The sequence below is a fragment of the Musa acuminata genome, chromosome BXJ2-11 (assembly GCF_036884655.1).
Source record: "Musa acuminata AAA Group cultivar baxijiao chromosome BXJ2-11, Cavendish_Baxijiao_AAA, whole genome shotgun sequence".
In the NCBI taxonomy this organism is placed as follows: Eukaryota; Viridiplantae; Streptophyta; class Magnoliopsida; order Zingiberales; family Musaceae; genus Musa; species Musa acuminata.
In genome coordinates, this window is record NC_088348.1 from 2,695,828 (window position 1) to 2,709,133 (window position 13,306).

Consider the following 13,306-nt stretch of genomic DNA (forward strand, 5'->3'; position numbering starts at 1 on the left):
CACAACTGAGGACGATTTTTATACTAGAAGACCCATTTCAAGGATCTACGACAACACAGGAAGAAGCTTACAGAGATCTCGAAAGGTTATCTTGCACTAACCTCAAATATATTATTCAATTCTTAAATGATTATATGAGGTTGGCATCCAAAACAGGAAGGATGTTCTTAGGACCAGAATTATCCGAAAAGTTATGGTCCAAAATGCCAGGAGAGCTAGGAAAAAGGATCAAAGAGGCATTTGAAGCAAAATATAGGGGAAACACCATAGGGGTAATCCCAAGGATTCTCTTCTCCTACAAATATTTAGAAGCAGAGTGCAAGGATGCTGCATTCAGAAGAGCATTAAAAGACCTATCCTTTTGCAGTGAGATTCCTATCCCAGGATATTACAACAAACCCGAAAGAAAATATGGGGTAAGAAGATCAACTACCTACAAGGGCAAACCCCACTCATCTCATGCAAGAATTGAAAAGAGAAAGCATTTGATAAGAAATAAGAAATGCAAGTGCTACCTTTGTGGAGAAGAAGGGCATTTTGCAAGAGAATGCCCTAACGACCGAAAAAATATCAAAAGAGTAGCAATATTCGAACAATTAGACATTCCGGAAGAATACGAAATACTATCAGTACAAGAAGGAGAGAACCAAAGCGACGCAATTTATTCAATATCTGAAGGAGAAAATACAGAAGACCTGCAGCATGGTATTCACTCCTTCACTCATAAAATCTTTGCTTTAATAGAAGATAGTAGAACTTGGTGGATAGGACCTGAGACAGGATACCGAGCAAGAGTACAAGTTTCCCAAGAACAAGCTGAGTGCAGACATATATGGGAAATCAACACGGAGCTACCACCAGAATTTGAAAGATGCAAGTGCTGCAAGAGAAAGTCACAGAGAAGGCATAGGAGACACTGTCCCTTATGCAAGATCACTTCGTGCGGAATGTGCAGCATATATTACGTTGACAAAAGAACCCCCGTAATGATGGAGGAACCACCAAGGTATGAACCTAAAAACTTGCTTCAAACACAACAAGATTTCATTAATCATTGTGAAGCAGAAATAAGAAGGCTCAAAATGGCGGTTGAATTTGAACAACAAAAGGCTAAGGAGCTTGAAGAAATGCATGCTCAATCCATAGCCACAGCCCAAGAAAATCTTCGTTTGCTAAACGAGGTGGCGGAACTAAAGGCAAAATATGATAAATTGGAAGGAGAGGTACTGGAAGTAGATCGGTTGAGGCTAGAAAAGACAGATCTCCTAAAAGAGATACAAAGGCTGGGAAAAAGAAAGATGGAAGAGAGCGAAGAAGAAGAAAATGAAGGAGCTCTCGTTCTCTTAGAAGAAGAAACTCAGAAGATCCTTTCTATGGAAACAAAGGAAACGGGAGGATCAAGAAAATCTAAGAATATGCTCTTCAACCTAAAGGTACATATGGAAATTCTAAATATTCCCCCTTTTGAGGTTAATGCTATATTAGATACAGGTGCGACCACTTGTTGCATAGATGAAAAGGCTGTACCAAAAGCGGCAATGGAGGAAAATCCCTATGTTGTACATTTCAGCGGGATTACCTCCAAAACAACAGCGAATAAAAAATTAAGGGGAGGCAAGATGACTATTGGAAACAACAGTTTCAGAATTCCCTACACCTATGCATTCTCAATGAAGCTAGGGGATGATATTCAGATGATAATAGGATGCAATTTCATAAGGGCAATGCAAGGAGGGGTTAGGATCGAAGGTAACACGGTTACATTCTACAAAAATTTGACAACTATTAATACTCTGCCCTATATCTCGACAGCCGCAGCAATAGAGGAACTAGACCTGGAAGAGGATGACTATATTCAAATCCAGGAGTCAGTATTTTACTCTGCAGAAGCTCAGCAAAGCAATGAAAGAATAAGAGCCAAGTTCGGAAGCCTACTAGACCAGCTAAAGGCCCAAGGCTATATTGGGGAGGACCCTCTCAAGCATTGGAGAAAGAATGAAATAACATGCAAATTGGAAATCAAAAATCAAGATTTTGTGGTAGAGGACAAGCCTCTCAGACATTTGACACCACAAGCAAAGGAAGCTTTTTCCAAGCATATAAGAGCACTACTGGAAATAGGGGTTATCAGACCAAGCAAAAGCAAGCACCGTACCACTGCTATAATTGTTAATTCAGGAACCACGGTGGACCCCATAACAGGAGCGGAAAGAAAAGGGAAGGAAAGGATGGTTTTTAACTACAAAAGGCTCAATGACATCACGGAGAAGGATCAATATAGCCTCCCTGGTATTAACACCATCCTCAAAAAGGTCAGCAATAGTAAAATTTACTCAAAGTTTGATTTAAAATCTGGCTTTCATCAAGTCGCTATGCACCCTGATTCCATCGAATGGACTGCATTCTGGGTACCCGAAGGATTGTATGAGTGGCTTGCAATGCCATTTGGTCTCAAAAATGCCCCTGCTGTATTCCAAAGGAAAATGGATAGTTGCTTCAAAGGAACGGAACAATTCATTGCAGTCTACATTGATGATATCCTTGTTTTCTCAGAAAACGAAAAGGAGCATGAGCAACACCTCACCAAGATGTTAAAAATATGCCAAGAGAATGGCCTTGTTTTAAGCCCGACAAAGATGAAAATTGCAGTAAAAGAAATTGAATTTCTTGGAGCAGTCCTGGGGAATTCCAAGATCAAACTGCAACCCCATATCATTAAAAAAATTACTGATTATCAGGAGGAAGACCTTACTACCAAGAAAGGCCTCAGATCATGGCTAGGGATCCTAAATTATGCAAGAAGCTACATACCCAACCTGGGCAGACTCTTAGGCCCGTTATATTCAAAAACAAGCCCAACAGGCGAGAAAAGGATGAACAATCAAGATTGGGAACTGATCAAGAAAATCAAGAGCTTAGTACAAAATCTTCCTGACCTGGAAGTACCTCCTGAAGACTGTTTCATAATACTAGAAACAGACGGATGCATGGAAGGATGGGGAGGAATTTGTAAATGGAAAAAACAAAAATATGACCCCAAAAATACTGAAAAGGTATGTGCCTACGCCAGTGGAAAGTACAATCCCATCAAGTCTACTATAGACGCTGAAATGCATGCAGTTATGAAAACCCTGGAGGCATTGAAGATTTACTTTCTTGACAAAAGGGAAATCATTATCAGAACAGACTGCCAAGCAATAATAAGCTTCTTCAACAAGTCAGCTCAGAATGCAGTCCATTCGATGGAATCAGGGTGCATAGCGACTTGATGAAAGCCAGATTTTAAATCAAACTTTGAGTAAATTTTACTATTGCTGACCTTTTGGAGGATGGTGTTAATACCAGGGAGGCTATATTGATCCTTCTCCGTGATGTCATTGAGCCTTTTGTAGTTAAAAATCATCCTTTCCTTCCCTTTTCTTTCCGCTCCTGTTATGGGGTCCACCGTGGTTCCTGAATTAACAATTATAGCAGTGGTACGGTGCTTGCTTTTGCTTGGTCTGATAACCCCTATTTCCAGTAGTGCTCTTATATGCTTGGAAAAAGCTTCCTTTGCTTGTGGTGTCAAATGTCTGAGAGGCTTGTCCTCTACCACAAAATCTTGATTTTTGATTTCCAATTTGCATGTTATTTCATTCTTTCTCCAATGCTTGAGAGGGTCCTCCCCAATATAGCCTTGGGCCTTTAGCTGGTCTAGTAGGCTTCCGAACTTGGCTCTTATTCTTTCATTGCTTTGCTGAGCTTCTGCAGAGTAAAATACTGACTCCTGGATTTGAATATAGTCATCCTCTTCCAGGTCTAGTTCCTCTATTGCTGCGGCTGTCGAGATATAGGGCAGAGTATTAATAGTTGTCAAATTTTTGTAGAATGTAACCGTGTTACCTTCGATCCTAACCCCTCCTTGCATTGCCCTTATGAAATTGCATCCTATTATCATCTGAATATCATCCCCTAGCTTCATTGAGAATGCATAGGTGTAGGGAATTCTGAAACTGTTGTTTCCAATAGTCATCTTGCCTCCCCTTAATTTTTTATTCGCTGTTGTTTTGGAGGTAATCCCGCTGAAATGTACAACATAGGGATTTTCCTCCATTGCCGCTTTTGGTACAGCCTTTTCATCTATGCAACAAGTGGTCGCACCTGTATCTAATATAGCATTAACCTCAAAAGGGGGAATATTTAGAATTTCCATATGTACCTTTAGGTTGAAGAGCATATTCTTAGATTTTCTTGATCCTCCCGTTTCCTTTGTTTCCATAGAAAGGATCTTCTGAGTTTCTTCTTCTAAGAGAACGAGAGCTCCTTCATTTTCTTCTTCTTCGCTCTCTTCCATCTTTCTTTTTCCCAGCCTTTGTATCTCTTTTAGGAGATCTGTCTTTTCTAGCCTCAACCGATCTACTTCCAGTACCTCTCCTTCCAATTTATCATATTTTGCCTTTAGTTCCGCCACCTCGTTTAGCAAACGAAGATTTTCTTGGGCTGTGGCTATGGATTGAGCATGCATTTCTTCAAGCTCCTTAGCCTTTTGTTGTTCAAATTCAACCGCCATTTTGAGCCTTCTTATTTCTGCTTCACAATGATTAATGAAATCTTGTTGTGTTTGAAGCAAGTTTTTAGGTTCATACCTTGGTGGTTCCTCCATCATTACGGGGGTTCTTTTGTCAACGTAATATATGCTGCACATTCCGCACGAAGTGATCTTGCATAAGGGACAGTGTCTCCTATGCCTTCTCTGTGACTTTCTCTTGCAGCACTTGCATCTTTCAAATTCTGGTGGTAGCTCCGTGTTGATTTCCCATATATGTCTGCACTCAGCTTGTTCTTGGGAAACTTGTACTCTTGCTCGGTATCCTGTCTCAGGTCCTATCCACCAAGTTCTACTATCTTCTATTAAAGCAAAGATTTTATGAGTGAAGGAGTGAATACCATGCTGCAGGTCTTCTGTATTTTCTCCTTCAGATATTGAATAAATTGCGTCGCTTTGGTTCTCTCCTTCTTGTACTGATAGTATTTCGTATTCTTCCGGAATGTCTAATTGTTCGAATATTGCTACTCTTTTGATATTTTTTCGGTCGTTAGGGCATTCTCTTGCAAAATGCCCTTCTTCTCCACAAAGGTAGCACTTGCATTTCTTATTTCTTATCAAATGCTTTCTCTTTTCAATTCTTGCATGAGATGAGTGGGGTTTGCCCTTGTAGGTAGTTGATCTTCTTACCCCATATTTTCTTTCGGGTTTGTTGTAATATCCTGGGATAGGAATCTCACTGCAAAAGGATAGGTCTTTTAATGCTCTTCTGAATGCAGCATCCTTGCACTCTGCTTCTAAATATTTGTAGGAGAAGAGAATCCTTGGGATTACCCCTATGGTGTTTCCCCTATATTTTGCTTCAAATGCCTCTTTGATCCTTTTTCCTAGCTCTCCTGGCATTTTGGACCATAACTTTTCGGATAATTCTGGTCCTAAGAACATCCTTCCTGTTTTGGATGCCAACCTCATATAATCATTTAAGAATTGAATAATATATTTGAGGTTAGTGCAAGATAACCTTTCGAGATCTCTGTAAGCTTCTTCCTGTGTTGTCGTAGATCCTTGAAATGGGTCTTCTAGTATAAAAATCGTCCTCAGTTGTGAGAGGATATTTTGTGTTCCTCCCATTCCATCCGCATTGGCTAGAAGTAGTTGGTACTCTTCTGGGTAGGCCATCCGCCATTGGATCCACGCTAGTTTCTCCGCTTCTCCGAGCAGATTTTCAATAAATTCCATTTTTGCTAGAGGATCTGTGAATCCTTGTAAAGATACTAAATTCTTCGTTATTGATTCCCACCTCATAAACACTTCATCGAACATTCCCAATTTGGATGGGATTATGAACATCGCTCCTTGCTGTTGGAAAGCCGAAGGGAGGTTCCAGGCTTCCGAGAAGTTCTTTGCCTTGAACCTTGGCTGTCTTGAGTGTCCTTCATATTCTGGTCTCTGACTTGTGGACTCTATATTTACAGCCGGGGGATAGTTTACAGGTCCCATGGTTGAGTCCGTCGGTGGCCTGTAATTTGATATAGCAGATGATGAATATACCTGTTGAGATAGCCTTGTTAACTGTGGGTATTCCATTATCAGTTCCTCCTCTAGTCCTGCTGCGATTAATTCCTTTTGATGCTTCCGGGGGTACGGCATCTCTACTTCCTCTCCTGTGATGTGGGTGTCTCGGAAGTAGGAATTAAGGTTTTCCCGTAGCTCCTCAGCCTCGTCCTCGCTGTCGTTTAATTGAATGTTGACAGCTATTGTGTGGCTTCGGATTTCCTCTTCGTCGCTGAATGTTTCGTCATCCGCGTTGTTGTAACGGATCCTGCTGGATGTTGATGCTGCTTTATAATTGTCGAAGCTAATTGAAATTCTTCCGTCAATTAGATTTCGACTCCTGAGTTCGACAGGCTGCATGGGAATTGAGACCTATGTGGGTCTGATCATCCAGTCTCTTCCTCTGATTTCTGCTGTGGAATACCTTCTTCCTGGCAAAGCCCTTACGCCATGGCTTGTTAAGTAATCCACCACCCCTGAAATTTCATATGCAAAGGCGACATTCGGGGTATTTGAAAGTCGCCCAACCATTCCCCTGGTGATTAGCAGATTTTCTTCTCCATTCTGCCATGTGTCATATCCACGGGTTAGTATAGAAAGTTGTATATTACGGTAAAAATCTCCTATCGTCATCATGGTGTCTGGTACAACGTAGACCAGTTGACTTCCTCTAGTCAGGTCTACTTCCATTGTGGCAATGATGGACCTATCATCAGCCCATATGTTGTCCCGGAACACTAATAGTGCTAGTGTTCCCTCTTCCTGTCTATGGAGTGTCTGGACCCTTGTTTGTAGGATCCCGAGATGAATATACCTCATCCCGCTCCTGATTAGTTGGTCAAAGCTTGGCTCCTGAATAAAAGCCCTGTCTTCTTGATTGTTGGTGACCAACATAGCTTCTTCAGATCGATGCGTGTAGACCCTGTGATGCGCATCATCTCTTCTTGAGTGGTATAATACTTCGGCAGGTGCTATTGCAGCTCTTTCCCTCATGGATAATTGCAGCTGTGCCTGAGGGTCTATTTGTTGTTCCAGAACCTGCGCGTTTGAGTCTGTATTTCTGAAGATAAGTTGCCCAAGTCGTCTTCTAGCGTTGAATATTCTCCTCTGGTTTCTTCTGTAGTTCCTGATTTGGTCTTCTATGAGAGGAGTTGACGTAGATACCTCTTGGGTCTGTGTTCTGGAAGTCATCTTCTTGCTTCTTGGAAGATCTTTATAGGGTCTTTAAAGACTAATATTCTTCCTTTTGTTTCTTTAGGCCTTTCAGAGGGGCCTAGGTTGAGGTTTGCTAATTTGGTGATGAGTTCGTCTGGTACTACTTGGGACTGCGTTGCCTTTGATTGTTGCAGTTCCCGTATTGTCTGTAGCTCCGTTCGTATTCCTTTTATGTCTTCAGCAATTTGTACCAGAAGTTGAATTTGTACGTTATGCTGCTTGATTACGGCTACCTGATGGCTGAGAGTTCCCGGAAAATCACTTGTTTTGAGAAACCCAAGTGATGGGGGTTCAATAGATTCAGTAGCTTTAAGAGCTTCCTTGTAAGATTCGGTACTCCTGGAGGATATATGGCTCATCCAAAGATTTGTTTTTCTATTTTGGATAATAAAATTTTAATCCTTTGGAGTTTTTGGTCCAGGCTCTGTGAAAGTCGTAAGGCTTCTTCCTCAATGAGTTTGGGTTGCTTAGTTATTTCTAGCACCAATTTTTGAACATCAGCTTGAGTAAGAGGCTTGTTCTCGATGAGTAAGGAAGATAGCGTTGTTATTGAGGATTCAAGGTTCTTAACCCTATGCTCAAGGTTGCGGTTTTCTTCAAGCAAAAGTTTGAAGTTTCTCAGATTTACTCTACTTGATAGACAAGTTCGGTCGTAAATGACAGAGATGTTGTGAGCTAGTTCTTTCTTAGTGGGTTTTGAAGTCTCCGCTAGATTTAGGTAGTCCAGATGGGAGGTATGGGAGTCTGTATACCATTTTTGAATAGCTTCTTCCCAAAGCTTAGACATATGCTAAATATGCATTGTTTTAGATCTACTTACGTTCTTAACCTCGAGGGCTTGCGTCAAAGGTCTTACTGTGGTTCCCTGACCTGGTTGCCTTCCTCGGGCTCCTCACAAGTTTTAAACCGTAAGTGATGTTTTACAAAGCAAACTTAGCATAAATATCATAGCAATTCGGTTAGAGACTATATCAAAACAGAATACAATTGGCTCTGATACCACAAGGGTGGCGGAAGCGGGATCCAAAATATTATAAGAAATGATAAGCACAAAGAACTATAGAAAGCTTAAAATGCTTACAATAGATTGGATATAAACAAAGCTTGAAATGCTTACAGAGGATAGATTTTCTGCTCAAGTAAGACTCTGGTTTTTGGACCGATGTCTTGCAAGAGACTAAGCTAGAGAATATATAGAGGAAGAGGATAGAACCGGGTGCTCATTGGGCCCCATCGCATTCTTATCCTTTCATCAGATATTTCTCTAACTTCTTGACGAAGGAAAGCATATTCCTTGGCACAATTATTGATGATACTAAAGATTATTGATGATACAATGGACCATGAGCTATTTCAATTGTCATTTTGGCATGCATGGTTTGGAATTGCTTACTTATTCCTGAAATGTTCAAATAGCATGCATACTAAAAAAAATGTTACATTCTTGCATGAACCAAGAAGTGAGCAAGTATATTTGATCGAGGAGAAGGCTATATACATTTTGCAGGATATCAGCCAGTGACCATATTAAGATGGAATTTTGTATTTTTGGATATGAACATGATTTTATCTAAATTTTTACTTGCCTTGGCTTTAGCATTTTATCTCAACGAATGATTCGGCTTGAGGCTTGTTTTAATCATTTCAAGATGGCTAAGAACATAAAAATCAGACATCTAGTGTCTCAGATATTGTAAGGCCAACATTAATGTTTGTAATAGGAGAGGAATTTCCTTTTGTAGATCAACATGTGATTTTTTTCCTCAAAATATTTGTTGTTGGAGAGCTTTGTTTTTTTTTAACTATGTATTTATGTTTTGGCATTTGTTTGTGGCCTTTTTTGTTTGGTTGTCTATGAAACTTCTGGAGCTTAATAATTGAGGTAAATATATCACTTCAATTGTTTCTATTTATGTGATTTGGCTATTCTGCTGTTGGCTCAATAGGACAGTTTCTCAATAAGTTGAAACCTTTCTAAATCAGTATGTTGTGGAGAAAGCTTTTTCTTTCCTTTTCTAATCACAGTTGAAACCTTTTTGTAGGGTACTTATGTTGAAGGTATAAAGGATGAAGTTGTTTTATCTCCAGGACATGCACTTTCTTTTATTGCCGCTGGTGAAGGTGGGTTTTCATTGATGCTTCTTTTTTGCCCATATGAATATTTAGTATGCAGAAACAGAAACCTAGCATGTTGGTGAAAGTTCACTTAATGAAAACATGGGAAAATTATTAATTGATATATGTTTTGTGGTTATGTCCCGTTCAAAAATGTGTCAACTGTAATATATTAAGTGGCAGATTTCTTTGTAGATAGTGTCTTTAATGTTCTATATGGTTGGGTAATCCTCGACATCGGCTTTTGTTGCAGATAATACATCTTATTATTCTAGGTAGACTCAAAAAGCAGATAACTATGTTGCAGTTTTCAGTTACTTTCTGCAGATTGTTTTTGATTGCTTGGCATGGTGTTGAGCGCACTGTTTTCTGGCTTTATTGATCTTGATCTTTGTTCTTATAAATTATAATTCTATATATTTTTCTTAGAACCTTTTTTGTCTGTAAGTGCATTTCTATGCTTCAGATTCTGTTGGCCTTTTTTATTAATCATTCATAGACAGTATCCATAGCTGCATTTTGGAGCTGTTGTCCAAAAAATGTTGGTGTTATTTGCCAATTATCATGTCCCAATCTATATATTAATATTTGTTTTGAACCCTTCAGTTCCTTCCGGTGCCAATTATCATGTCCCAATTATCATTTTCTTCAGTATATCTTATTTTATGATATAGAACTATGTGGAGAAACCAAGGATTTTGTTTGAAGTAATATATCAGATGTATAACAAAACTAGGATTATCAATTGACTTTTAAGTTGAATAAGCAAAAAGAACCATCAATATCATAGGGTATAATAATTGTTCCTTTCAAGGAAGCTTGCATCCCTGTTAATTGTTAGTTATTAGAAATATCTCAATGTCTTTCCATTTTTCAGTATTCTATTCCACAGAACTGGTTTTACATTTTAAATGGGCTTAAGAGAGATCTGACTATGATGGTGAATCAACTTTTTTATCAATATCAAGTGAATATCTTGTGCAGCACTTCAATCTTACTGGTTGCTTTTAAACATCTGCTATTGTGCTAGTAATTTTGGATATAGAACTGCCTTTTGGTTTCTTATCTCAGTGGATGTCTAAAGCTTCAGTTACTCGCATACTATTACTTCCTTTTTTAATTTTCAACCATACTAAATGTGAATGTGTGTCTTCTTTATCACATTGCTAGTGAAGGCACAAATTTGTTATGGCTGTACTATAATTGTTGTGAACATTGCACCCCGAGCTTACAGATATATATCCAGCGATTTTGCCCATCTCCAGGATGCTTTGGTGCATTTGCACCATTACGGTTGCCATTAGGACTTTCTGGAATACTTGGATCACTAAGGGTGTCTGGAACTCTGGATAGATCTATAGCCAGTTTTAGTGTTTTTGTGGTTATCTTATAGCCATTTATTTTATATGTTATTTCTTTATTAGATGTTCTCGTGGTGCTACTGTACTACAGCCAATAGAAACAAACACAGAGGTTTCATCGGTGACTGAAGCATTATAAACTTGATAAATATTGGGTTTCTAGGGTTCTCTGTCTTGTGTTTTGAACTTATAAGTACAAGCCTTCCCAAGTATTTTCTGTTCTGTATTCTTCAGAGTTTGGACCATGATATAATGTTTATGGATATAAAGTTTCCTCATCTGTGGATTTTGTCCAAGACTTATGCTGTCCAAAAGTTGCATCCACAGTCAAGATTTTTTCTTTTGGAAGAAAATTATTAGTGGTTGCTCATGGGATACTTTATCAAGAAGAAAGAAAGATTATGAAAGTATTTCAAGGGTCAGATCAAGCTAGAAATGCTTATTAATGTCGGTTCCTTCGTATTAAGATTTATCGCTGCACAGTACAGTGATACACTACATTACTGTTTTCTCCAGGATATTTGCTTTTAGATATTCACCAGTTGCTTTTGTTATCAGCTACGTTAAAATAATTGTAAGAATTTAGTTTCTGAATGTTTGTATAGTCATCACTGATTATTGTAATTATTTTGTTTAAATCGCAGAACATCGTCATGTTGGTTCTAACAATTTTAACCTGTTCAGTAGTAGAAGTCACACAATTTTTACCTTGGTATGTTGGTACAACTGTCAGTATTGTACTATATCCATTTTTTAGTTTTGCTATAGTCCAAATATTACTTCCATTATCCTATTTCTATTAGCTTATGTTTGCTCATCAGGTTGCACAGATCTTTCCTGCTATCATTCTTAATGTTATAACTTGCTTGCCAAGTAAATTTGTCTTTGCTAAAAAATTAAGTCGTGATTTTAGTGGGTGGACAAAACGACAATCTTGATTTAACTAGCTATTATGCCATCGTAAAAAATCTTGATTATGCCATCATAACTAGCTATTATTTGTTTGAACATCTTTAAATTCTGTCTCTAAGCACCAAGCAATGCCAATATTACCACGTTAAATTTTCTCATCTCTCTACTTAAATACAACTAACCTGCATTTCACGTTCATGTGGATGGATCTGCAATAATCCAGGCTTGCAATTGACATAATCTTTTCCTTAACTCTGCTATCTTGAAAAGTATACTGCTAGATATAAGTTTGTCATTTATACCACTGCATTTGATGAAAATACAATTCTCTGGAGTCTGGACATAAAAAAAAACCAATTTTATTTGATTCTTCAATAATTTTGTACAAATCAGTTTGCAAATAAGTCAACAATTATTCCACTTCTATTATAGAACTTTGCCCTGTCATGTATGTAAAAATGCTCAATATTTCTGTATTTTTTGATGGAAAAAGTGCCACATTGTCTTTTCCTTAACTCTGCTATCTTGAAAAGTATACTGCTAGATATAAGTTTGTCATTTATACCACTGCATTTGATGAAAATACAATTCTCTGGAGTCTGGACATAAAAAAAAACCAATTTTATTTGATTTTTCAATAATTTTGTACAAATCAGTTTGCAAATAAGTCAATAATTATTCTAGTTCTATTATAGAACTTTGCCCTGTCATGTATGTAAAAATGCTCAATATTTCTGTATTTTTTGATGGAAAAAGTGCCACATTGTCTGATTGGCTTTATGAAAGTGATTTATTATTTTTTTACAGGCATCATTGTTTTAACCTTTCTTTTAGGTTCATAATATTGGCTTTATCATGTTGGCTACACAATGATGAGATTTTGCTTTCGACTGTTCTTTACCATGTTGCTTCTTCTAAAGTTGTGTTCTTTGTCATCTCTCATTTACTTTGAGGAAATGGTTCACTTACACAGATGATTGAAAGCAGCGCTCATGGTGATGAATATGATGGAGTGATGTATTCTCAACTTGTATGCTCCGGTTCTAAGCTTTAAACTTGTATCATGTTTGGTTGACTTTATTGCTTTGCTTCATCCATGATCTTCTTCTTCAGAATCTTATTGATCTAGCTGGATCTGAGAGTTCAAAAACCGAGACAACTGGTCTGAGAAGGAAGGAAGGATCTTACATCAACAAAAGCCTTTTAACTCTTGGAACAGTAGGTGCTTAATATTATTGAATGATATGTATTAAAATTTTCATTAACTACATTAACTATTCTTTTCCTTTTTTGTAGTGACCTGATCTCTAATAACTTGCACTTGATAGATTCTCCTGTCGGAAATCATGAACGTAGCTCTGAAGTTTCTAGGTCTAAAATTTTTCTGGTGCTGGACTCTCATACATTCACTACAAATAAATCATAAAATATGACATAACTATTCTCTAATAATTGTATGATATGTATTAAAATTTTCATTAACTACATTAACTATTCTTTTCCTTTTTTCTAGTGAGCTGATCTCTAATAACTTGCACTTGATAGATTCTCCTGTCAGAAATCATGAACATAGCTGTTTCTAGGTCTAAAGTTTCTATGGTGCTGGACTCTCGTACATTCACTA

At 38.0% G+C, this 13,306-nt stretch overlaps 1 protein-coding gene across 3 annotated transcripts in view; it reads left to right on the forward strand.

Moving 5' to 3' along the window:
• The window catches only part of LOC135627755 (kinesin-like protein KIN-7K, chloroplastic), a 40,878-nt gene that overhangs the window by 12,048 nt on the left and 15,524 nt on the right, over positions 1-13,306 (forward strand). For all 3 annotated transcript variants that reach the window (XM_065133992.1, XM_065133991.1, XM_065133993.1), the window contains exons 8-11: positions 9,337-9,415; positions 11,415-11,482; positions 12,656-12,712; positions 12,796-12,900. In XM_065133992.1, coding sequence (XP_064990064.1) covers positions 9,337-9,415; positions 11,415-11,482; positions 12,656-12,712; positions 12,796-12,900 — 309 coding nt within the window. The remainder of the gene's footprint in view (positions 1-9,336; positions 9,416-11,414; positions 11,483-12,655; positions 12,713-12,795; positions 12,901-13,306) is intronic.